The sequence below is a fragment of the Falco punctatus genome, assembly GCF_963210335.1.
Source record: "Falco punctatus genome assembly, chromosome: 8".
In the NCBI taxonomy this organism is placed as follows: domain Eukaryota; kingdom Metazoa; phylum Chordata; class Aves; order Falconiformes; family Falconidae; genus Falco; species Falco punctatus.
Genome location: NC_137588.1, coordinates 32,947,586 through 32,973,584, shown reverse-complemented (window position 1 = coordinate 32,973,584; position 25,999 = coordinate 32,947,586). Strand labels below are relative to the sequence as shown.

General features: G+C 39.6%; 1 protein-coding gene across 2 annotated transcripts; it reads left to right on the top strand.

Annotated features, from left to right (window-relative positions):
* Positions 1-571: 571 nt before the first annotated feature.
* Positions 572-25,631, top strand: CFAP221 (cilia and flagella associated protein 221; the record flags this gene model as incomplete). 2 transcript variants are annotated; one of them, XM_080398234.1, is made up of 25 exons in its annotated part: positions 572-710; positions 1,177-1,277; positions 2,278-2,364; positions 2,470-2,565; positions 3,047-3,147; positions 5,519-5,622; positions 7,735-7,894; positions 8,413-8,536; positions 8,624-8,735; positions 8,957-9,065; positions 9,651-9,738; positions 11,469-11,558; positions 13,557-13,652; positions 15,114-15,204; positions 16,812-16,939; positions 17,383-17,463; positions 18,474-18,581; positions 18,724-18,900; positions 20,357-20,515; positions 20,921-21,015; positions 21,567-21,656; positions 21,860-21,979; positions 23,349-23,378; positions 24,467-24,493; positions 25,502-25,631. In XM_080398234.1, the coding sequence occupies 25 exons, from the start codon at positions 572-574 to the stop codon at positions 25,617-25,619; spliced, it is 2,631 nt and encodes an 876-aa protein (XP_080254360.1). In that variant the 3' UTR covers positions 25,620-25,631. The 2 variants fall into 2 exon arrangements, with proteins under 2 accessions (XP_080254360.1, XP_080254361.1); XM_080398235.1 differs by having other exon boundaries at positions 23,990-25,619.
* Positions 25,632-25,999: the final 368 nt, after the last annotated feature.

Sequence of the window (25,999 nt, the reverse complement as noted above, 5' to 3'; positions counted from 1 at the left end):
TTACTTAACACAGGATCTATAATACCTATGGCCTTCTGAGTTTACAGTTATCTTCACTAAACAAATACCCCAGATGATGCTATCCAAACAAAAGATTCACATGCCAATTTTCTTATCCCTCTTATTAATATTTAAAAACTAGAAATACGTCTGCAAGTTAACAACCCAAACAGTCAGGAGAGATTAGAAGAACATCTCTGCAGAAATCATAGTGGAATTATCATAAGAGCCTTCTCTTCTCTGTGCTGGAAGACAGGAAGGGAGAGGTGTTTTACACAGTGCTGAAAGCCAAATGCCCCCAGTAAGCCTTAGAACAGATGAACATGGCTAAGTGCTAGGGCTTACAATGGGAAAAGGGTTTCCTGGAATCACTCTGTCCTTGTACTTACCACACACACAGTAATCTACTTCAGTCGGAAGAAAAATAACTCCTGCTCCTAAATGTTTTTAGGCAGTATTAGGCAACAGATGTTACCAGTGCAAGGGAAGGCATTTTGATCATTGTTATTTTGATCTGACCCCAGGTGCTGAAGAATTTTAGTACCATTCAGACTCTCATTTCTGTTCTAACATGGATGTAGTTCAATCAGCCTCCACAGAAATCACAATCGCTAAGAAATCCTTCAAGAAAATACCCGGTGTCCTTCTGGGCAGCCTAGTGGAGCAACCTAAAAAAAGACATGCTGTCCCCAATCACCTGCTGGAATCCAGTAAGTTTCTGCCTTCTGACTGTTCCCCCACCTTAGAGCAATCCTAGGAGGCACTTTGCTATTATTTTTCTTTGCAACTTGCAAGCAAAATGCCCATCCTGTTGCTTAAATTGTGTCTTCCTGTGAGCCCAAATTGTAGAAGAGGAGTCAGGAAAGAAAATAGTGGTTGTACTGATCCTGGCTGACTCATTTGGGCTGACTCAAGTTTTGGGGTGGCTTGTTGAAGCTGTGACGCCAAGACATAAACTGGCAACAGGATCATGGCTCAGCTGGGATAGTAGATGCTGCCTTAACTTTCCATCTAAAAAGTCATGCCCCCTTAACAGGAGAAGTAATCTCTGTCTCATTTTTTTCCTCTATAATGCATTGGGTACAAGGTAAATATATTTAGTCAATGTAAGTAACAATCATCATGTGTATTTCACCTGGTCTCCTTTTCTCCCTGTTTTATTATCTGTCTCTGTAGAGATTTATTCAGAACTTCAGAAGAGCAAGGTTATACAAGCTGAGCCTGCTGTGTTACACTATGGAGGGTATGAAGTTGGAAAATGTCATCGACAGATACTGGTAAGTGTCAGAGCAGGGATCCTCTTGGGGGTCATAAGAGGACAACAGAAGCTGAGTAGACTGCTTGTGGTCATGAGGCCTTTCGCTCTATGGAGTCCTCCAAAAAGCAGCACTCAAAATCAGTGGCCCTGTGGTAACAAAAGAGACGGGTACCATGCTGTGTACATCACTGTCCTTTGCGGCCTCTGCTCTACCTTTCTGTTTCCTGTGTCTGTGAGCAGTGTTAATGATATGTGACTTGCATGTCATAAATGAAGGATGCATGCTTTAACTCCATAAGAGATTGTTTTCAAAATGTACTTGGGCTGTCACTGGGTCTGCAAACATGTTCACTGGCGGGAAAATTTTGAAAGCACCTCTGGCTTTCTGCCAAAAGCAATTTAATCTAAGGAAAGAAACTTGGTGCATAGGTTTAATTGTCTTTCCTTGTGAATAGTTTGGATATTTCCTTCTCTCTGTTTTCCCTTTGTCTGCCTTCTTTACGCATGTGGTGTTTTGAGGCAGTGGTTGGGTGATTATGGTGGACTAGGTTCTCCAGATATAATGAAAGTAAACAAGAAGCAGGAGGCTCTGCAGGCTGAACTGTCACATCCAAAGGTTTGTTGCTTTGTGATCCAAAACAAAACCATGGAATATTACATAATTTCTGTTGTTTCATACCTCTGTAAAAGCAAAGTCAATAAGTTGTTTCATTTTTTGTTCCTTTTGCACATAAACAAAACAGGACCAGAATTTGATTCAGCAGCAGCGTCTTACAGTAGTATCTTCTTTAGCAAAACTGTTATTCCTAAGGAATTGTCATTGGTTCCAATGAATAAAAAATCAGAATGCAAAGTTTACATACATTTCTTTTAAATTCAGAGCATATTCAGAATTATTTTTACTGAAGTAAAAATTATTACTTACAAAAAATGATCTTACAAAATGTACAGTTGGCATTCTCAACTGACCTCTTACATTGTAAAGTGTTTTGTGGTCTTGGCTTTCTTTTGTTCTACAGAAGCTGATAAATATTTCTGGTGATGTAACAAACCTTCACATAATACCACCCCAGACAAAGTATTTTCAGATCAAATACAACAAAACAGTAAGTGTCAGAAAGCCTTCACACTGCTTTTTGCATGCAGCACCAGTTTTGTGTCACATAAGTGGCTTTTACAGGCCATCTGTTTTATTTTGGGTCATTTTCTAGCACCGGCTTGTCCCTGGCTTTTCATATGTGGTTACTGTTGACTTTTGTCCTGATGAGTGGTGCTATTACTATGACTGCATCCGAATTCACTGTCAGGTGAGGATTTATTATAAAATATATTTACATTTGTAATGGAATGAAGCAACTATTGGGACATGATGACAGTGATAAAGTAAAGGTACAGTTAATCTCCTAGAGCCACATGGATTTATTCCCAGTAAGTCTGGATTGGATAATTTCATTTTGAGCATTTAACATTTTTCTCTCTGTAAATGTCCTGGAGCTGTGGCTAAAATATCTTCCTTATTCTGTTATTCTTTGCCAGTAGATCAATCTTTGTGCAACTCTGATGTAATGTCTTAGCTGAGCAGGCTTTGAGGAGCTCTAGAGAGCTGCTGAAAGTATGGAAAGACAGATGGATACTGAAAGGATGTAGAATATCAATATCCTGAGGTGCAACACGGTGATGATCTTGAAGATGTTTTGTGCCCACTTACTGGCCAACTACTACAGAAACATTTTCTTTCCATATTTATTCAATGTAAGAAACAAATATTTATCTCCCTTTTTTCTGCAGGGAGATGATACATTCATTGTTCCTGTGCATGCTTACCCTGCTGTGAATGTTGTAGAATTTCCATCATTTATAAATCTGTCTGATGTATCAGTTGGTCAGAGGTGAGTTAAGGATAGACATTTGTCCACATTTTGTGAGACATGCACAAAATCTGAAAAATCTGATTCCTAAAATTCCTTAAGTACAGCTTAACATATTGGAAGCTTTAAGGAAGTCAGCTGCCATCTGGACTGCAAAATAATTCTATATACGAACTGTTTCAGGCACTTGTTCACAGGAAAATAAATGCTGTGCAAACTAAACATATACATAGATGGAACTGTGTTTTCAGTCTAAGTTGCTGCTGACTCACTTGATTCATCATATGGTGAAGCAGTATGGCTGCTGTCCATAATCTGTACACTCCCAAGTGCTATGTCCTTTTAGCATTATTAAGTCCTAAGTGAATGAATCTTCCTTTCAAGATGAAGCATTCTGGAAATGAAGATATGGTAGATATAAGTGATAGCAAATACCTAACCTCAGTCCACAGATTGATTAGTCATTAGACTCGCTTCTTCTATTTAAAAATATTGAAATCTTCTGATGTGGAGCTCTAAATGGCACAGACTTCATCTTGCTCTGTTGCGTAGATGTAAAACTGTTTTCATGAAGTTATCGGTAATAATTGTGAATAGGAAATGGGGAGGGGAAAAGGAGAAGGGAGATCCTGTTGATTAGGGTCTAGTCCTGTAGTATATAGACTATATTAGTTGTAATTATGGTGATCTGTGTTAGTGTAAAGATTTGAGTGAATTCTAGGAACTGAAGTTCTTAGCAGCTGGATTTTGTCTTAGCTTGTCAGTTGGAAGCAACTCATTAGTTTTACTGAAGCACAGAAATATGAATAGGCAAGGCACGTACAAGGAAAATGCAAAATTCTGCAGTAATATGATCCCAGAATTGTAGAATGAACATTTGTGTGGTTTTGTTTATTTGCTTTTCTAGTATCCTTTAATCTGTTAAACTCTAGTGAGTCCATTAGAATTGATGTTACAGCTTTCTCACAGGACTGAACATAACTCCTGATTTTTTGGGTGCCTCTAGGCATGATGTAATTCTCTTTATTTGCTCCATTTTTGTAACAAGTGCTGAAATATACAGAATTTTCATACTCTCAGAATACAGAGAAGAGATTAGAAAGAATACAAAAGACAATTTTAAATAATAGGAAAAAATTTCAGCACAACAGGGATGCTCAGAGATGCCCCTGAGGGAATTTGGAGGAGTTCCTGGAAAGAAAACTGATGGTTTCAAACCTTAATTTTTACTAGTATTTTTCATCATTAGGCTATTAAAAAATTTCCTAAAAAATTAAAGCTCTCTGAATACATGGTACTGTGCAGAACCCAGGGTACTATGAGCTCAGTCCATAGCCCACTGAAGTCAATGGAAGAACTGCCTTTTACTTCCATAAATGTCAGATAAGACCTATATTTTACCACTCAGCTTTTTCCTTAGGTACAGAAGGTCCATCAGGCAACAGGTGACATAATTGTTTTTAAAGCACTTTGGCTACTGTACAAGCTGCACTGTCCCCTAAAACAAATTGCCTCCCCAGTCTGCTGTTACATCTTCTTTATGAACAGGTCATATTAAGGGAGAGAAAAAAGGACTTTGCTGTTATCATTTCCTTAAGCATTTCAAAATGTGCTTTCCAAAGAAACACTGTGTGTAACATGCATACTTTGCTAATCAGTAGGATAGGATTTCAGCCAGTTTACAAAGAACAGAAATAAGCCTGGGTAAACTGGTCTTGATTTGTAGGATGATATATGGTGTTACAATTGTGTTTCAATTTGGTACATGAAAATAGATACATACAAAAGTAAGACAGCTTGAAAAGATATGTGCTAATACCCTCACACAACCTGTGTGAGACATAAAGAGCTTTTATGAAAATCAGGCCGTGGTATCTTTATTTCCACAGTGGTTAAAGCCTGGTCATTCTGATGTGTTGGAGTTTTCAACACTTTTGAAGACTGCATAGTCTTTCCTCATCGTCTTTCACAAAGACGGCCATGGAGAAGGCTGATTTCTGGTTCTGTACTTGTTGCTCCAGTTTGGATTGTTTGTACTAGCTAGGTACTGCAGTTTGTAAGAATTTGAGGATACATATAACTAACTTCTAAAATCTAAATTTTATAATTTTTTCTGTAATCAGATTATGTATGGGTAAGACAAAGTAAGTCAAGATGTAAAATATCCAGCATTCAAATCAAGATTTAGCTCTTATTTCATCACTGAGTGAAAGATCTGAAATATTTTGCTCTTTTGGAAAAACGAGGAATGACTATTTTCACATAAATAAGTAACCCATCCCTCTGAACACAGATAAATTCAGTGCATGTTGTGTATAATATAATTGTTCAGCTTGTAATTGATGATCAACTGTAGTTTCATTAATTTATTTCTTCCTTTCTCTCTTTTCAGTAAGGAGTATGTTATCCCGTTGCAGTGCAGCTGTCCAATAGATTTTGAATTCCACATTGATTTTATTCAGCCCCACAAAGCCTTCACTGTCCAGCCAACATTTGGTAGATTGAACTTATTTTAAATGTTAAATCTGTATTTATTAAGTGTACTTACTTGTGATAGTGTATTCAGTGCTGTACAGAAAAAGCCTTTGCCTCAGAGTGTTTCCAGGTAAATGCAGGCTGATAAATATTAGTCACGTACAGCCTCATGGCAAATAGCCTTCTGTGGCTGGTAGATTTCTTTTGTCAATGCCCAGCTACCAACCTCTGGCAAAATATGGGACATCCAAAACCGTCCATCCAGCATTTGTCTTCTGTCTTTGCTGGTGCAGCCTTTGGAAAGGAGAGAGACAGGAAGCTCAGCACTCACCTCTTTATCACAGCTTTCCCCATGGAGTGTCTGGCTTCTGCCCCATTAAAGGAACAGATATCTTTGTGGAATAGGTATGCATCATGTTGCTTGACTGGGGGCACAGAGGAAATAAAAATGACCTCTGTTCTATCAAACATATCCCTATACCTGTCTTCCCTCATGGTCTAGAAGAATTTGATGGAATTATGTCTGTTGCTTCAAGAACTGTTACAGTGATGGGCACAAAACACACTGCTGCAGGTGTTTCATGGCACAGCAGTGGATATTAGATTCATTCTAGATCTCTGTCTATGGGCTTTACAAGAGGCAGGGACTTTTGGCTGCAGTATGCTCAGCTATTTTCATGCCTCATGTTGGAAAGGGCTCTGTCTTGAGGCAGATGTAACTGTTTGCAGGTCAGTTGCTATCTTATGTAACAAATTTGCCAGGTGCTAGCAGGAGCATGTAAGTTTTCAGGTGTTCTGACAAAAATACCGAAGTGACTGAGACCTGGCTGAATAATTCACTTTGGCACTCTGGTCAGTCCCATGAAAATACATAAAGATCTAAATAAACAAAAATCTTCACAGAACTGGTGCTTAGCGCCATTTGTGACACTGGAATTTAAACTTTGATTATTTATGCACTTCAAAAAAAGTTGCTGTTGTTCCTGTATGTACAATGGTATGAATTTGCCCTGTCTTGTCAGACGGATTTTCATTCTTCAGGGGTAGTAAGTAGTTGGATTCCGTCAATCAGATGTGTGGATCACAAAGATAAACTATGCTGCTGCCTTATTTTGTGACATTCTTTCAGGATAATATTCCTTCTTACTTTGTGCTTAAAGAAGTTTTGATATATCAAGGGAGGAAAGGAACAAATTAGTGTAACTAGGGAGAAGTAAAATTCATCAGGAAGTTTTTGGGGTTTTGCACAGTCATAGACAAAGCAGCTGGAACTAATTCATGCTTTCTAAGTTGGCTTAGTTATTGGGAGTATGGAGAACAAAAATATTACAGAAAAAAAACATTAACCCAGTAAAAACTAAGTCAGAAACTTTGGTAGCTAGAAACTCTGAGGAGCTGAAGGCCATCTGAAAAGGACTAAGAAGTTTCAGCTCCTGTTCAGGCCATTGTGCTCTGAGATAGTGATGAAATAATCTAACAAATTACACACACACAAAAAAAACCAACCCAACGATGAAACTAACTGGTTTTAACTGCAGGATGCAGAAAACCAGGCAATGGTCACTTTACAGATATGAGAAATTAGTATTTCTGATGATCTGAATAAATTCCTTGTTGCAGAAATGCATCAGGGCCTATATCCTGGGATTGCACTTAATGTTTAGGGATACGAAGGGTGGTTAAAGTGGTTGAAAAAATAATGGAATAGGTAATAAGGAAATAAGACCAAGTAGTGACAGGTAGCGCATCAAATCCAGATGATTCCCCCAGCTTGGAAGAGCACAGAGGAATATGTTTATAATGTTTTGCTCATGAAAGCAGGAAGTGCCAGAGATTTAAGACTGGCAGATGCAAGTGAAGAGTTTCTAGATATAAACAGGCAACAATTTTCATAACAGTAGGAAATATTATAGTTTCACTGTCAAATCTCTCTGCTGTTGCAAAATACCTTCCATTATCTGGCAATGGATATTTCTTGAAAGACACTTTGAGATTTGAAATATTTTCCAGGCCTGCTGCCATCCATTCAAACGTTAATATTGTTTTAAAAAAATGTAGTCCAGAATCAATTTCAGCATACTTAAGTGACCTAACATTAGATGGACTCTTACTGGTTTTCTCCTCTAATCACAGGAATCATTCCAGGCAATGGGAAAGTGGAAGTAACTGTGAAATACTCCCCACTTGAGTATGGAACAGCACAAATGACAATGCAGTTACGGATTTCACAGTTTCATTCAAAACCCTATATTTGTGTATTCACAGGAACATCAACACCGCATCTGGGTCTAATGTATGTGTGGCTGACAGGCCTTTGAGTATTTTTGCCCAATGCTAAAAAATTTCATGGATTTAGTGCCATTTTGCTGGAATCATTTTAAGCATTTGTATCTATGGAGATTTAAAATACAGTAATGTGTTTCAACTGTTAATACATGTACCTGCTTTCTTACATCATTTGCTCAGAACGCCCTTAATCTATGTGAAGTGAAACTGTACCAAAATAAAAGTAATGAGAAATTACATGTCCTTAAAGAAGTGTTGAGCATCCTCAGCTTCCATTATGCCTGCTCTATGTTATAATTATTGCTGAGGTCTTGCAAGATACAGGGGGTTTTGAGCAGTAAGATCTTTTGGGCTGTATCTAATTTTTTTGAACTCTAAAGATTAGAAAGTTTGATTCCAGTTGTAATATGGGAGAGAAATTTCCAGTCTCCTTCTATATCTAAAGGGGATGTAAATGCATGTACTAGACTTATATGCCATTTACAGAGTACTTACAAGAGCAATATCTGTCCTTTTGACATCTAGAAAAGAACATTTTGACAAACAACGAAGTCGTCCAGAGAAAAAAGCTGTGTCTGCAGGAAAATCTGTGGTGTGGAGAAGAGACCAATTCAGCCAACCACGTTCGAGTCCTATTCGGAAAGTAAAGGTGTGAAGAGATAAATACACACAAGTACTTTTCTGGGCTGAAAATCTTTCATGTTTCTATTTCTTCCTATTAATTTATATCTCATAGGAAATTGAATACCAGAATCTGAGATTCCCCACAGACTTGTCAAATCCATATGCTGTAGCTACTGTTTTGAATCAGGAACCAGGCAAATTGAAGTTTAAGGACTTGAAAGAAGGTAATGTAATTAAGCAGCATAAACTTGGTCTTTAGCGTTATTTGTAGGTTTCTGGTGAGGAACTCAGCTTCAGAATTGCTGAGGTGATGTCATTGTAGTCCTGTAAGAAGTCTCACCTTAGCTTTATGTATTAATGAATTCAGTTATCGTAATGGGTGGATTTCCCAAATAAAAATTCAATTTAGTCTGATGTGTGATATGGCTTTCTGATATTCCTGCAGCTCTTTGCCAAGGCACTGAAGGGATAAAAACAAGACAGATGAAGGAAGCCATATTTCACTTAAAAGTCAAACAAAATATTCAGGAAGAAGCAGCAAATTATCTGAAGTGGTAAGTGTTAGTTAACCACATTAACAACACTGGGGTTTGCTTAACTAAGGCCTCTATGAGTGATGTATGCAATATCCACTAATGCATAATTCTGCCATTTCATATCCTGATGGTTCTGGTTTACAGCTAAGTTACTGTTGGTTTACTTCCATTTTTTTCTCTTCTGCCTAAAAGCAGTCTCAGTAGTGATCCATACTAGTACCCAATGAGGTCTTTGATTGTATAATGGTTACATTCAGAAAGAAACCTGCTGAAAACCTTGTTCACCTAACCTTATTCTCAGGCATCTCATCTTGTGGCCTTGAGGGCAAGGGAAGCTTTTATCATGGTTGGCAATAAATCAAGGCTAAAATGTGTAATGGAGTGAACAGAAGTGCACATATACATCAAACGGCCTAAAGCAAAACACTTAAATTGTGTCTGTAAGCACACTGTGATTTCATTTGCAATCCAGAGATCTACCTTTATGCTGAATGTTACAGACCTCTAGATGCCTTAGGAAGAGGGTAGTAAGTCTGTTAGTCTTTAAATAAAGCAAACTGTGCATTAAGTAAAGCGTTTTTCTTGCCTCCACTGTAAATGCAGGCAAGTTCATAAAGGCAAAGATCCAATGTCTCTGGAATTTAAAAAAGAGATTCTTGAAAACCGACGGAGGGAAGAAGAGCAGTACAAGGTTAGTCTTTGTTGTTTTTTCTATAAATCTAAAATCAAATTTATATTTTCAGACTACACAGTGCACTAGTGAATTGTATTGAGCTCTCTGTGTCTTCAGTTTTTCTTTATACATCAGTGCAAACCTATACTAGCTGTACTTCTTACTGCAGTTATATCTTTATTATGCCTGTGTATCACTGTTTCTGAGGTGGTTTTATCTTGGAGGTAGATGGAGAGGATAAGTTATTAATGGAAATGTAACGAGATATTTGCCCAACCTAGCAGATTTGCACCCAGCTGCATCACAGTGCAGCTTTGGAGTGTAAGTGTCAGCATCATGGCAGCATCCAATCTTCTGTTTCTATTGTACCTCTCTGAAGAGCTAATGTCCTGAATTGCTCACAACCAAAAGCTAAACCCAGTCATTACCCTCACACAGAGCCATGGGGAAATAATTGATCAGGTTGTTCTACACCTTTGCCCTCCCTCTCTTTGGTTTCCTCCAGTCACCCCAGACTGTGGGTCATGTTCCATGAGGGTGACAGCAGCAATACCTGGTGGCAGGAAATATTTCTCCCCGTATGGCACAGCCCTCAGGGACAGGTGGGGTTTGTCCCTCTTATCCTGCCTTCTGGACATTCAGGTAGCTTCTGACATCCCACTGACTTCCAAGGAGCTGTTTATGGGAGTAAAATTATTTATAGATAGGGTAAAGGCTTGATTTATACATTGAATTAGGCACTGTGAATTAATTTAAACATTGTATTTAATACTAACAAAGGAGGAAGTCAGCAAAAAAAGGATCTAAATTGTGAGATTGTTGTATCACTAAATCAGATGTATGTTAGCTTTGTTTAAAAACATTTATTTACTTACCTGTTGGCCATAGGGGCTGTGGAGATCTCTGGTTGGTTTCACAGTTGCCCCCATGCATTTCTGACCGAGGTGTATTTTTTGCTCATGCTGTCAGTTTGTTCACCTTGAATGTCATGAGGCCTCACAGAGTATTTATTATCCCTCCATCATTTATTTGCTCAAGCAGCCACTATGTTATACAGCCTGGAAGTGGTTGTCCTGGAGACCTTTAACTGGTCTGTCTTCCATTGTATTAACTAAAATCTCAGTCCATGAAAATCATGGGACTTTTGCCCTGCAGAATAACCCCAAGGTCTTTGTTTAAGACGTAATGGTACCCAGGAAATTAAACCATAGGTAAGGAGGACTGGGATGGAAGAGGCACGATGAAAAGAAGCACTGGTATTCATCCAGCATGCCTGAACACTTTGAGAGGATCTCAAAGAGGTGAACTGATATCAGTAGTAAACTGTTTCACACATGAACAGATTGAGCTGGCACCACTGGAAACCATGACAGAGTTGTTCACAGAACATGGGAAAGCTGCAGGAAATTTCTGTAGCGCTGTCATCTGGGAAGATTTGTTCAGGTGCTAACTTATGCTGTTGGTTCTGTAACCCCTCTCTTGCTGATTCTGGCTATGCAAAGCAAACTGTGTTTCATTAGGGCAGAGATCTGGTTGAAACTCAGACCCAAAAAGACATTATTTTACTTTGTTTGACTTGCTCAGGGCTTGCAATAATCACTCCCTAGAAGGGAATGAAGTCTGTTTTGTCAAGCTCCCTGCAAATGTTACATTGTAAATGAGCTCCACTATTTCACTAATTGTAAGGGAGGAAAAAATTCACTAAATGTTTTGTACTAATGTGATTGTTCATCCTGGCGACAAATTAGATCCAAAGAGGAGATCCTATCATAGAACAGGAGTTTCAGAGGAATGAAGTAGAAGTTGCTTTCAGACGTGTTATCCGCCCTGTTGACCAGGTTTGTTTATGTGTTTTTATTGCCTGCTATATGTTATTATCACCTACTAAGCTAACTAAGTAAATATTTGACACTGAATACTTTTCCTCCTAATATTCCTATTTCCGTGTTAGTGTCTTATTTCCCATTTTACTTTTAGTACAGTAGGGCAAGCATTGTGCTACAACTTAGCTTCTGATGTTCTGATCTAATATGAGAGACAAGTGGAAATCTGCAGGCCTAACCTGAGATTCATATTGCTTGCTTCTGAAAGGTCTCTCGGGAGTAGTTTTCTCATGCCTAAACCTAAGGTTAAGCATATCACAAGATTTGCAACCTTTACTTGCAGCTCAGATTGACAGGAGCCTTTCTGGTATTTAGATTTTTTTGTCCTTCTCTGTGGTGTAAGGTACTTCCTAAGATCCATTTCCTAGGATTATTGAGCTACTAAAGGAACTTTGAATGTTAACAATATGAACTGCTGCCTTCTTGAGGAACATAATAGCTGTGGGAGTTGGTCTGTTGTTATACACCTGTTACAAAGTGTTGAAAATTGTTTGGTGAGGCATGGCATGGTGTTGTGTGGAGCTGGTGTTCTGATAACCTTCCTAATCTAAATGTTGGTTAAGCAGCTGTCATCCTGTTGAGAGATATTGTACTCTGGGTTTGCTGGAATTCCTTCTAGTGCCACATTCTTCTGTTACATTGGTTTAAAACTGGAGAAGAGATTAATGCATAGTGCCACATTCTTCTGTTACATTGGTTTAAAACTGGAGAAGAGATTAATGCATCAAGAAAGAGATTTACTTGTGTTCAAAGAGTGTTCCAACAATTTAAGGCATTAGAGACATCACCTCTGCCTCAAGTATGTCCAGAGCCAGACCTCACTACATGTGATGAGGTTATTCTGAGAAATTATCATTCTTAAGTTTACCCCAGCCTTTTGCCCTTCTGTAGTATGTGCTATCGGCCATTATTGGAGACACAGGATACTGGTTTTGCTGGGCCCCTGGTCTGAGCCCCTACAGCTATGTCCCAACTTGACATCTGTGCAGGATGAAGTGTGTAATCAATAGAGACCTAGTCCATTCATCCCACTGTCTGACTGCCCACGTATTTGTCCTGGTTTTGGCTGAGGCAAAGTTAATTTTCTTCTTAGTGGCTGGTGCAGTGTCGTGTTTTAGCTTTGGTGTGAGAACAATGCTGGTAGCACATTGACCCTTTTGGTTGTTGCTAGGTAATGTTTATACTAAGGCAAGAACTCTTCAGTTTCTCAGACCCTGCCAGTCAGAGGGTTGGAGAGGCACAACTGGGAAACTGGGAGGGGACATAGCCAGGACAGCTGACTCGAACTAGCCAAAGGGATATCCCATACCATATGATGTCATGCTGAGTACATATAAGCTGGGAGAAGGGGCAGGGTGAGGCATTCAGCATTACAGTGTTTGTCTTCCCAAGAAACCATTATGCATGATGGAGCCCTGCTTTCCTGGAGATGGCTGAACACCGGTCTGCCCATGGGAAGTAGTGAATGAGTTCCTCATTTTGCTTTGCTTGTGTACACAGCTTATGCTTTACCTATTACACTGTCTTTATGGCAACCCACAAGTTTTCTCACTTTCACTCTTCCGATCCTCTCCCCCATCCCACTGTGGGGGGAGTGAGTGAGCGGCTGGGTGGGGCTTGGTTGCCGGCCAGTGTTAAACCACAACAGTCTTGCAGTTAAATCATAGTGTGTGGTTTTCATTTGTGTGGATGCAGACCATGCTACATTATCTCTGCATTCCCCATACTGTATCTGCAAATATTTGGTGATTACCTCCCATTAAGCCCTACAGTAAAGGCTTCTGGTTAAATGCCAATACTGCAAACGTTTTCACTTGACTTAATTCCAGTGTTCAGAAATAACATATGGATTCAGGCCAGGTATTGGCTTGGGCTGGAGGAAATTCCTCCCTTGTATAGTTGTAAAAGGGATGTCCTTTTTCTTTTCTATTTTTTTAAAAAAATACCATGCAGCATCCAGGTGTCCATCCCACATTTGACTTGCTCCGTAATGACACTTGGGACAACAGAAACAGGATGCTGAGGAAATTCCAACAAGCAGCATACAAGGTAACGTGAACAACCAGAATGCAGTGTGATGGCACGATGCCTTGGAAATAGCACAAAAGAACAGGCAAACTAGCACATAAAGAGTCTTCACAGCTAGCTAGGGATTTGATAGTTTGATAAATACATCCCTAATTCACCAGGAAGTAAGGATCTGGAGTAAGTTTTGCATTTGCTGGTGGTTCTGCTGGTGCTTAGTATTGCAATCAATACGGAGCAAATGCAGATAAATTTAGGGTTTTTTAAAAAGTAAAAAATATTTCTGCACAAAAAAGAGAAGATTTCAAAATGCATATAGAATACTGTGCCCAGTTTTGGCATCCCAGTCATGAAACACATCAATAAGCTGGATCATCAGTGTAGAGCCACCAAGATGGTCAGGGTCTGGAGCACTCATTCTGTGAGGAGACTTTGTCAGGACGCACTTACTCAGCCTGGAGAGGGAAAGTGGAGGGAGGGAGCAGCACCTTCCAACATGTCCGAGGACATTATTTGTGATGGAGCCAGAATCATTGCAATGGTGCATGGTGGGAACATGGGAAACAATGGTCATAAATTCAAATAAGAGAGGCATAGACCATGTATAAGGAAAGCCTTTTTCACCATGAGGACAGTCAATCATTGGAGCAGGTTGCCCAGAGAGGCTGTACAGTCTACATCCTTGGATGTTTCCAAGACCAGACGGGATAAAGCCCTGAGCAACCTGGTCTGATCTCATCACTGACCTTGCTTGGAGCACGAGGTTGGACTAGGACCTTCTAAGATCCCTTCCAATGTGGAAGATAAAGACTAACCAGTAAAATCACTTATCTCATTGGGTTTAAATATTATTATGCATCTTCATGGCTCTTTTCCCAGTAAATCTAAATGTAGCAAGCAATATGGAAATTTCATGCTCTCCTAGTATTTAGTTTAGATACTCTTCTCCAATCCATTCACAGTATTAGGCTCGATACGTAGGTCCTGAAATGAAATGCTCTTTCCTGTATTGCACAAATAAAGAGGTGGCTAAATGGACCCTTCCAGTATTAAAACCTAGGATTTTTCATCGTTACCCTGCGATATGTGGTGCTAGGCAAATTGCACAGTGCAGGTTACTACTTATTCTTCTCATTCACAGAGCCCCAAGTATTCATATGACCCTGATCAACTGACTGTTTACCCATTGTTAAATCTGTATATACCAGTAGATACAGCTGAAGGATCTAGCCAAAAGAAGTCTGACCTGTAAAACTAAATGGTTTGGACTGGTTTTGTTGTGTAATGGCACTGCAGAGTTGAGATCCATTCTTCATCTCTGCTTCCCCATTTTCTCCCTCCTGAACAGAAAACAATAGTAAAAATTCTGAAATAGAGATGTCTAAGTCAGCTCTGTAGAATAAATACAGTTGTAATGTATGTATATTTCTCTGACTATACTTAGAGTGTTTGGCTTAATTATAAACTTTAAAATCATTCTCTCAGATTGTGATTCAGATTCGGCTAAATCGTTTACTGCTTCTATTCCGTGGGCTAACCAAAGAAGCCAGAGGTTTGGAGGAAGGCTCTGTCTCTGGTAAGGAGTAGAAGAACAAGTTGGTATTTGTCCATGAATTATGATAATTCAGGTTGTACTGCAGTGTGTCAGGTGCATTACATATAAAGGTAAAGACAGAGTTCTTACAAAGGAGTCTTCCAGCAAAAAAGAGAAGTGTGACAAGGTAGAATCATAGAATAGTTTTGGGGTGGAAGGGACCTTTAAAGGTTGCCAATTTGAACCCCCCTGCAACGAGCAGGGACATCTATGGAAGGGACCTTTAAAGATCTAGTTCCAACTAGTTCCAGGGGCAGGGACATATCTGTCACTAGATCAGCTTGCTCAGAGCCCCAGCCAACCTGACCTTGAATGTTCCCAGGGATGGGGCATCTACCACCTCTCTGGGCAACCTGTGCCAGTGTTTCACCACCCTTATCGTAAAAAATTTCTTCCTTATCTCTAGTCCGAATCTACCCTCTTTTAGTTTAAAACTGTTACTTCTTGTTCTATCACAACAGGTAGGAATGGCTGTACTCAAAATACATCTGTTTTTCATGCACATTATTTACCAGATTTTAAAAATGTGATTAACTCTTCTTAGAAACCTTATGACTTATCTGCTTAATAATAGGGCAGAAGTTATGGATGGTCCATCATTGGAAGTGTTCAAGGTCAGATTGGATGGGGCTTTGAGCAACCTGGTCTAGTGATAGGTATGTCTCTGCCCCTGGAACTAGATCTTTAAAGGTCCCTTCCAACCCTGCTGGAATAACTTCTGTGATTCAACTTAAAGAGCTGAGGAACAATGAGAGGGCAGATGGGACTATATGAAAAACAGAGAGGTGGGTAAACAGATCAGGTGGAGCCCAAGAGGTTCGAGTCATAGGTTAAGAGGAGCTTATTGCATGGGGGGGTGGAAGATGGAAAGACACCTCAGTATGATGAAGGCAAGATATCTGAACTCAGTGAAATGAGACAGTAGGAAGCATGAGATACATGGCTAGGTGGCCTGTACTGGGTTGAGTTTTCCTCCTTATTGGTTTCTCATACAAGTGCTTTCAAGCAGTCACTTTTCAGTGAGATGGAAGTGCTGGCCTGGAAGAGTCACTTGTTCTTTAACAGTCATAGAATGAAACTGACCTTGGATGGAAGTCACAGTTGGGTACACTGGGGACAAAAGAGAATTTGTGTCTCTTATTTCCCACTCCCTTGTACACACACCATTTGACAACTGCTGAAGCACCTTTGCATGTCAGGCCTTTTCCTGCCTCTGCAAGTTGGCACTTGTAATTCCTAGTATGCAGGACCTGCAGAGATGCTTCTGGTAGAAGGTGAATGGCAGTTAGTGTAAGAGAGGCCTTCCGACTTGTTTCTGCCTGGCTGAGCGGAATGAGTTAGAGAACCATGCTGGAATGAATAGGCTGTAATGTCCTTTTAGAAAAGGGGAAATTAGATCTGTCTGCTAGTCAAGGTATTGTGCCTGTTATCTTGTAGATAAGGCATTCAAAGCCTTTAAGAAATATTACCTTAAAAATTACTAGACACATCTGTCTTAGGAAGATGTTAAATACGTCTTGATTCTATTTCTGAAATGGTGTATTAAGATATATTACAAAATCTTAATATTTGCTTTCCATTCATGACAGAAAGCAGGAGTTTCAGCAAACAAAAGAAGAGTGAAAAATGTGAGGGCTTTTCTTCCAGCATATCTGAAGATCGTATATTGCCTTTTGAATTCCCATTTTACAGTTCCCATGAATTGCACCGTGACTTGGTAAGTATAGTAACTGAAATGGTAACACTCAAGGCAGAATTTTGTTGAAGACACTGGCCCAAGACCCAGTACTGCCTTTGTTAAAATTTCACAATGTGATTGGTGCTCTGGGGTTCTGACAAATTAATTCAGGACTTCAGATTTTTTGAGGGTACTGCTGAAAGCAGTAAAAAAATTAAAATCTTTGCATTGTCTTAATTGCATTTTAAAGTTCTGATTAATACATTAACGACCAGAGTTAGCTAACATCGATGATTTTGCAGAATAAAAGAAATGAAAAAACCCTGAAATGCTGAAGTCCAAGAAAGGACCGGAGAAATATCAAACAAAATGTTTGCATAATTATTTCCATATATTTTCAAGTAGCTGTGATGATGGATTGCTGCCAATGCAAAACAAAGTGCCCACCGTATTACTGAGTTTTAAATACTGTATTCTTTCAGGCACCTGATGCTCTTGGCCTAGTTCCTATCGAATCTGTAGATGTGACAGTCAGACACATTCTTCCTTTTTATGATTTGAAGGTAAGTCAGTACAGCTCCCTCAACTGTATCATGATTTTCTTCCAGAAATCCAGTTGGACGCGTTTTCTGCCTGATTCAGTGGCCCCAGTGTGTAGCTCAGTAGAAATGTTGCCTTAATATGGCTGTATGATTAGCATGCTTTTATTAAAAACAAATCTCACCTGTTTCCATAAGTAACAAGCTTATAGTTGGCAATAGTCCCCTCCAGACAGAGAGGTGAATCACCTCAGCCAAAATTATAATAACTCAAGCAACAAAAATCCTTCTATGAATGATGATACTGCAAGCCCTGCACACTACACAGTTTTTCCTTTGGTTTTACAGTTTTATAAAAGCGACATTGTAAAAGGGTCCTTCCTTTTACAAAGTAATGGAAGTCTTCTGTTTATTTGGCATCCTGTTCTTCATGCTTAGTTCCTTCATTCCTGTATAGGAAATGGGAACTTCTCCTTCTTGAAATAAGTAATGTTTTTTCAACTTTGTGAGTACAGAAACTTTTTTTTTTTCCTCCTGACTTCTAAACCCTTTTCTCTCCAATTTTTGCATAGCAAAAGTTCAAATTCTGCACCCCATCCCAGTAAAAATATTTCCTTAAGTTTGAGTCAATGCAGATTTTGGCTCAATGTCCACCTTCTTTTTTTTCAGGTGGTGTAGAAGTCTAGAAGCTTTCTTGTAGTGTCTTTTCCCCTTATTACGCATTGGTTCATCTGTCAGTGTTATGTATATTACTTAACACAGCTTTTCTCCACTCCATTAAGTACAGTATATTTGATCAAGAAACCATTAAATCCATGCTCTTTCATAGAAAAGAATGGAAATATTCCTTTATGCACACATTCAGCTTCTCCTGGTGAAGTATGGGTTCTTGAAGTTTTGTTCATATACCATGTTCCAGAATAGTGATCCAAGTATCTTTTACCACAGAGACGTGATGTGTCTGTGATGATCTATGAGTTAATCAAAGTGATTATTGTCGTCTCCTGCAGCACATTTTTTTTCTTTGCACTTAGGTTCCTCAGCATTCCAGCATTATGAAGTATCAACCATTTGATACACACTATGCGGCCACAAGTTACAAGCCTCGAAAACTTTCCCGACCACTGAGGCAGGGAGCCCAGGTAATGAATCATCTCAAATACAAACTTGGCTGAAGTCACTCTCCACCCTACATTTCTACATTATTTGTTTAGTTTTGTCTTGACATTTTATACCAAAAAGCTTACTACACCCTGAAAACCTTTGATGTCTGTGTTTTTCAAGGATGAGTTGATTCAAGTAGTTGCTTCTCCTGAGGGGCAACTTAACCTGGTCTCCCAGAGGATGGATTTTTACAAACCATCTCCAGAAGATGTAGAAGAAAGGAATATCAGCCTCTTAAAACTGGTTCCTCCCCAAGCTTTGGTCCACCCTACAGAGAGCAACCCACTTCGCATTTTTGTAAGTAGGAGTTGACTACCACAAAGAACCTAAGAAAGAAGGGGAAAAGTTGTTTGTTCTATCAGAAGCCTGATGTGGAATTGGTGCGCAATTTTCTTACTCAGATTGGTATATAAAACTACCCAGAGTGAGAGTAATCCTTCCAGGTGCAGGCCCTGGTAGGTAGGAGTCACAGAGCTCAGCCCACAGAGAGGGGCATGGCTTCACTCTACAATGGAATTTGATCTGTTTAGGGCAGGGGATGATAAGGCAAAGTTGCCAATGATGGCAGAGAACTGGAGACCCTTCCAGTCTCACACTCCATAATTGGTCACTGATCCCAGGATTCCCTGGAACACCATGGGGCCCCTCACTTCTCCATTTCTTCCCCCATTTGGATGTTGGAAGAAAAGCCATGATCTTGTCTTCTCAGTCCTTCTATAACCTCGTGCTCTTGCCCAGGTAGATAGAACAGGTGCAGCCTTGTCCTTCTGTTCAACTAGGGGACTGCAGTTCTGCCTGATCCTTAGGTAAACTGAGAAAAGTGAAGTCAAACTCTTTGCTCACAATGCATCCTGCTGCCTTAGAGTTTCCAATAGTTCTCATAGCATACCAAAACTACATTTCCAAACTATTAGGCACAGAGATTAAAAAAATTACAACCACATGTGTGGGAGGTTTTTCTGTTATTTAATTGTCATATAGATTATGCTACTTGGCACCAACTACAGAAGTCATTTCCTTACAGCCTGAAAGTCCCCGAGGTGTCTCAGAGCAGGAAGAGCCAGCTGTATAGCTCAGTTAAGTGCTGTGCATGGCAGCATCTCCAAGCCAGCATGCCACTGTGCCTGACTTGGGTGGCTCTGTCTGTCAGCATTACTTAGATTCAATGGCTCAGAGCCTAGTGTGCTAGTCTGGTGATCTTGGCATAACATATATGGCATAGACTTGCCCTCACTGCATGCAGCCAGGACTCCAGCGGACTTGCTGATGAGATCCTCTATGCATCTCTTTCATCCCTCTGTTATGTCAGTGTAAGAACCAGACACAGTCCGATCCTAAACTGCCCAGCGTTAGAATTCATTCAGGAACAGATGCTAGTGCAGTGAAATAGCTGGCAAAACGCTCACTAGCTTCCACCACAGCAAGGCCAGTTTGCATTCTTGGATTTTAAATTGTTCAGACAATCAGCAATGGAGTTTGGAATAATCAGGCAATAGTTTTTTCTTCCAAACCTGGAGACAACACCTAAATTGCTGTATTTTAGACAGCAGAGAACATGGATAAACCAGGCAGATTATGGGTCTGTGATGACAAGAGACAGGAAATGAAGGGTCACACGGAACAGAACAGTCACAATGAGACAAAGGTGTAAATCTGGGGAGACTACATTAATTGTAAGAACTGAATTTTCATCAATTAAATTCTTTATGGTGCTCATAACAGGTTTTAAAAATAATCCTTTCTTTGTTTTTAGAACCCCACACCAGGATTAGTTCCACTTTTACCTCCTTTGGCCTATTCTGAAACAAATATTGAATATCATCTTTGTCCTCATCCAAAATATACCTTTACCAAGGAATGCCCCAAAGGATCCTGTATTCCAGTCACACAAAAGAAATTTCTGCATCACAAGGTATGGCCCTTTGGGTTTCTTGTACAAGTACCTGGCTTCTTGATATCTTCTTGCTGAGAATTTGCTCCAAGGAATGAAAAAGGAAGATGAAGAGTCATCCTAGATAGAAGACATTTTCAAATATGAATTATGCATGCACCTAAATAGTCAGTACATGGGTCAGAATAACTTGTTCTTGTTCAGCTTTATCCATGTCTTTTATTTATCCCTTAGTATTTCTCTGCTCTTTCCTTCTTTTTACCATCTACTTTATTTTCATGACCTTGCAGTGGAGGTAGCATCTTTTAAATATGGAGAACTGCAGCTCCTCAGATTCAGTTCTCAGCCAAGAAGTCAGATGCTCTGTCCTACAAGCCTCTGTCCCCACTGCATTATGTATTAGAGGTCTGATGGCTGTCATTTCAGGAAGTGATTTGCGGAGTAATGGAATGGAGAAGATTCTTACCAGTAGTGTATTCCACTTTTTCTAACACTCCGACATTGACAAGTAGAACAGCTAGGTAAGAAGGAATTTGAACATACAGTGCCTCTATCCTGCACTAGTTTCTGCTGTCTGTTACTCCATTTGACCAGTAACTAGTCCCACAGATAAAAGTGAGCCTACACGTGCAATTAACTGCTGCTCAGAAATCCAAAGCCGATGGGGAAAACCCCTACTGACCTCCTTGAAGGGTGGGTGAAGAACAGTATAAGTAGAGGAAATACCTAGCCCTGGAAGGAGAGTTACAGTTGGGACTTTCAATAACATTTTTCCTGAATGCTTTTTGATTCAGTGCTAGAAGACCCTGGGAGGTACAAACCCTGTCTGCCCTGCAGCAGTATGAATGGTAAAACCTTTAATTATGGGTACCTGCACCCATCTGGTAGCTAACATCTCCCGGGCTCAGGTTCCCTCATATCACAGCAGTTTCTGGTGTACTCAGATTTTCCAGGAATATTTAAAAGTACATAATTTTCATTGTAACTACAACTACTGTGTGAAGCTTCAAAATATAAATATTTAGTGCAGTTGCCATCTGCCCATCTTAAACTAATACCATTTCCATCACAGGGATCCTTACAGTTTAGATATGCTTCCAAGAGATGTACCACCAATGCTGCATGGCTTACCTGAGAGAGACAGGGAGAACATAACTGACCAGTAAGTTTCTCCTCTATTTTGTATTCAGTGTGATTGATTATGTCTTAACCACTTGTATGAACGTGTCTAAACCTGTACTGAGAGATCCTCCAAGGCAAAAGCACAAAGTCCCTCTTGCATAGAACGTACTTTTGTTTTTTGTTGGCTAAACCCCACTTTTTAAAGGATAAAGCCCAATTCTTCTTCATCTTGCAAATTTTTAGGGAGACAGATGAAGCTGAGTTCAAAATGATTCTTACTCCAGAGATGGTGAGAGCTCTATTTCCACAAGTTGGGGAAGCACTATCAGAAGAAGGCAAAGAGAAATCAGCAAAAAGAGAAGGGTAGGTATCATTTGAAATTAGGGAAGAAGAATGAGAGGGAATCTGAAGACAAGCATCCCATCCAGATCACGTAGAAAGTCATACTGAGGTGATGTAGGGGCTCCATCCCAAGTGGGATACAGATCTGGTACTTTGAGCAGATTTGCACTTCAAATGTGATTCTCTGGATTAGACTGCAGAAAGCAGCTGTGAATGTGACACACTGGCCTGGATGTCTCTTTGACTTCAGTTTTATCAATGTGAGCTAAATTTGGCACTTTTCTTGCCCTTACAGAGATATTCAGTGTTCTTGGACCAGTGGCTTTTGATTTTCAGTGACCGTTTTTGTTAGATATTTACTAATGCTGGCAGAGCAATAAGCCCTTAGAATCTCCCCTGGCATGGTGCTTTTTTCTCAGGCTTTTCCTAGGAGTGGGTCACATTTTCTCTCTGCTGTCTGAGCTTCACATTCCACCAACACACAATGTGTTTTAGGCATACAGCACAGCATGTAAAATAGCTTACCTTCATAAACATAGATTTACCTTCTCCCTAAAATGTTGTGAACTGACCACTGTAAGGGCCAAGTTCTGCCCTATGCCTCCCGTACTGTCAGGCCAATGTCCTGATTTTGCAGCTCAGCAGAAAAACCCTGAGGGGCAACCTGAGAACAAGGAAAGCTCTGAGAGACAAATGGGTCTTTGATGGTGTTGATGATTACCACTGTGGTCTGAGATCAGCATTTCGCAGTTCTATGGGGCAGTTCTATGGGGCTGGAAGCAGAAGCGGATGAACTGTGTGAAGCCTGGGGGTATATGATATTGCAGGAAGGATGCAAGGAGGTATATGAGCTCTTAAGTGGGACACTGAGGACAGTGGGCTTTAGCAGTAGGCAGTATGGGTAGGATACATGGTTGCAGAGCAACAGAGGAGAATGTGCTGAGTTCTAACCCTGTGTTTTCACAGATACCTTGTGTGACTTGGAGCAAGTCAATTAATCTTTATGTCCAACAGTTTGCCCCCTCTTTAAAGTGATTGTGATGTGGCTTAGATGTCAGGATGTGCATAATAGCCTGGAACTTTCAGAGCTATCAGAAGATTTGAATGTCTCATTTTCTTTAATTTTAGAGGGAAATTATTTGATTGACATTGAAATCCTATGCAACTGTCAGCCATTAAACTTAAAAACAGTGCTGCATATTATGAGCTCTCTGACAAAACATTGATTGCTGTATTGTGATTACTACAGCATTGATTGAAAATAATTTGCTCTAAAAACACAAATGTGTCAGACTCAGTGCTGTTTTTTGCATGTTATGACACTATGCTTGTCAGAACATGGGCATTTGGGCTGGCTTGTGTAACTAAAGGGTGGCCTTTTTCTCCACAGTGATACAGTGTTGGATGGTGCTTTTCCTGGGTAAGTAGTTTTATAATCATAAGGATCTTTCTTTTTGAAGTTTTAGATGTTTCCTTAAAAAATAAAAATGCTTTTCTGTATTAAACACCTCTGGGTATTTATACTTACTTGTTGAAACCTTCCCTATTTGTTTGGCTTTGTAAAGAAGGAAACGAAGAATTATTAGTAAACAATGAAGCCTCAATCCATTTTTTTTGTCACTGGAAGGTTCTTTGTTGTTATCAGTGGGGTGGTGTTTCACCAGATGACAGATATCACATTGCTCCTCTCCAGCCGTTTCAGCATTTTATCCTTAAGGCAAATCAGTTTTTCATGTGGATGCTCTAGTTCTGGCCATTGCAGCATATGTTCCTTCATAAATAAAACGTAAAACTCAGTCTGGTATGTGTTTACCTATCAGATGGTTAGCTTTACTAACTGGACAAGCCAAAAGTGAATGTTCTTTTCACAGTTTCATTCATTTTCCATTCTGCATAAGTAATGGAATACCCTCTGTGTTCATTTTAAAAAAAGAGAGGAATGATGTGTGTCTCTTCCTTTGTTTTTGTCAGCATTCCTAAGTAGCTCCCCCAGCTATTATAAATACAAATGACATTTTAAACTTCTTGCAGAGACCTGCACAACCATCCAGATGGACATTTTCAACCCCAAAACAACGAGCTCAGAGAGAAGGTTCAAAAACATGTGGAGAAAATGAAGCTGAAAGCACTTAATAAAACCCTTATTCTGGGATAAGAGTAATTTTACAAAGTCCATGGCTTGGCACTGTTTATCCTGTTAATGTGTGAGGCCTTCTATGTCCCACCTACATGTATTTATGTTCAGTGAGGTCAGCAACGTCTTATGCAGAGAAGAGAACCACCAGTAATGCCACCTCTGCCAAGGACTCGCTTGTGATCATTACCCCAAAGTAATTGCTCCAGTGAGAACCCTCAGCCACATACCTGCTCATTTTGTCCTGGTGTGAAGGACCAGAAAATGACAGTACTACCATGTAAAATAGTTTGGTAATTAATTTACAGCCCACTGGTTTCAAATAAAATGTGAAAAGTCTTCATGACCAAATTATTCTGATTTTGTTTTTTTAGTTATGACCTGTCCTTGAATTTTTGCAGGTAAGTCACTACATCTCAGTCATGACTGTAAATCATACATTTGAGACTTTTAATGAAAAGAAAGACTTGAACACAGTTACTGTCTACAAAAATAATGTCCAAGCAGATCTCATTAGCTGTTCAGGGGGTTAATTTAATGCACGGCTCTTTTGGCAAAAGGGTGCATGGATTGGGTTGATGAACTCTAGAGCCCTGTGAAAGCCCTGTAATGCTTGGAGTATGTTCCTCTAAGAAATGAGATTTCTTCAACATATCACCTTTCAGCTGAGATGTCTCCTACTTTCTTGTGGGCAAGCTGGACATCAGACAAAATTGGTTTTATCTGCAGTGAGTTGAGGGCTCATTTTGAAGAGTGGTCCAGCCTATTTGCACTCCAAAGCAGATATCCTCTGTACTAAAAGGCATGTAAGGTGCAGCAATACATAGTACGTTTCTAGGAGCCATACTTCTTTCCAGACATACTTAAAACCCCTAAGAAAAAAAGTTCATTTCAGAGAGAGATCAGTGTAGACAAACTGTAAAAAGCCCAGGGAGATAGAAAATGAAAAAGTAGGCTGAAAATAAAGCTGCAGAATAGTCTGTATTATACTAGTGACATACTATCTCTACTCACTTCAAAGAAATTAAAAGCTGTTAAGTTTCTGCTAACTGTCTAATCCGCAAGGGATTGTTCAGAATGCAGGTCTGGATATCTGCAGAGTTTCTCTGACTACAAACTGCTTAAATAGGTACACATTGCTTTTTTCCTCTGCAAGTCTTGAGGAAAGCATTTGATCTTCTAAGAGGCACAACAAGAATTGAGCTGTTTCTTAACATGACCATGACAAAAACATTCACATTTCATACAGTGAAAGCATTCATAGTTCATAATTCACTGTTTAGGTTAAATCAAGCATAGATAATTCTTAGAAACTGTTATTCACTAGCTAAATTTCAATGTCTAGTAAAGAGGGAATAGATGTTCAGAAACAATGGTGATTAACCAAGGTTGTTCTCTTTTTGTTACAGTAATATCCTCTTTCCTCTCTTCAGAGTGTCCTGGTCATCCCAATGGAAATTAGTCATGCTTCTCCATTCTCTGATGGTAGACACCAGCCTTCAAAGAAATGAACCTCCTTTCTATTAAAGCGATTCTTCTTTCTGTGTTTTAAGGTTTTTATGGGCCAGGTTTCAGTGTGCAGAGAAGGTAAGAAAAAGGTATTACTTTGCCCTAAATCATTCCTAAAATCCAAAGGGACACTTAGTAATGCATAGACCTCTGTGCATTATATCTCTCCAGGATACCCCGTAGTATGAGGCTGACTCTTCTCAAGGTGATAAGCAATCAGAGACGATCCAGCTGTGTCTAAGAACGAGAAATTTGGCTAAATAATTGAAGTCTTAGGTTTTAATATATGAGGCCACTTAGGTATTCTCCTAGTTGACTACTGAACACTTTCAGAAATGGGATATACACTATAAGAATTATAACCTACGGTTGGTGGTTATTCACAGTTCTATGCCTGT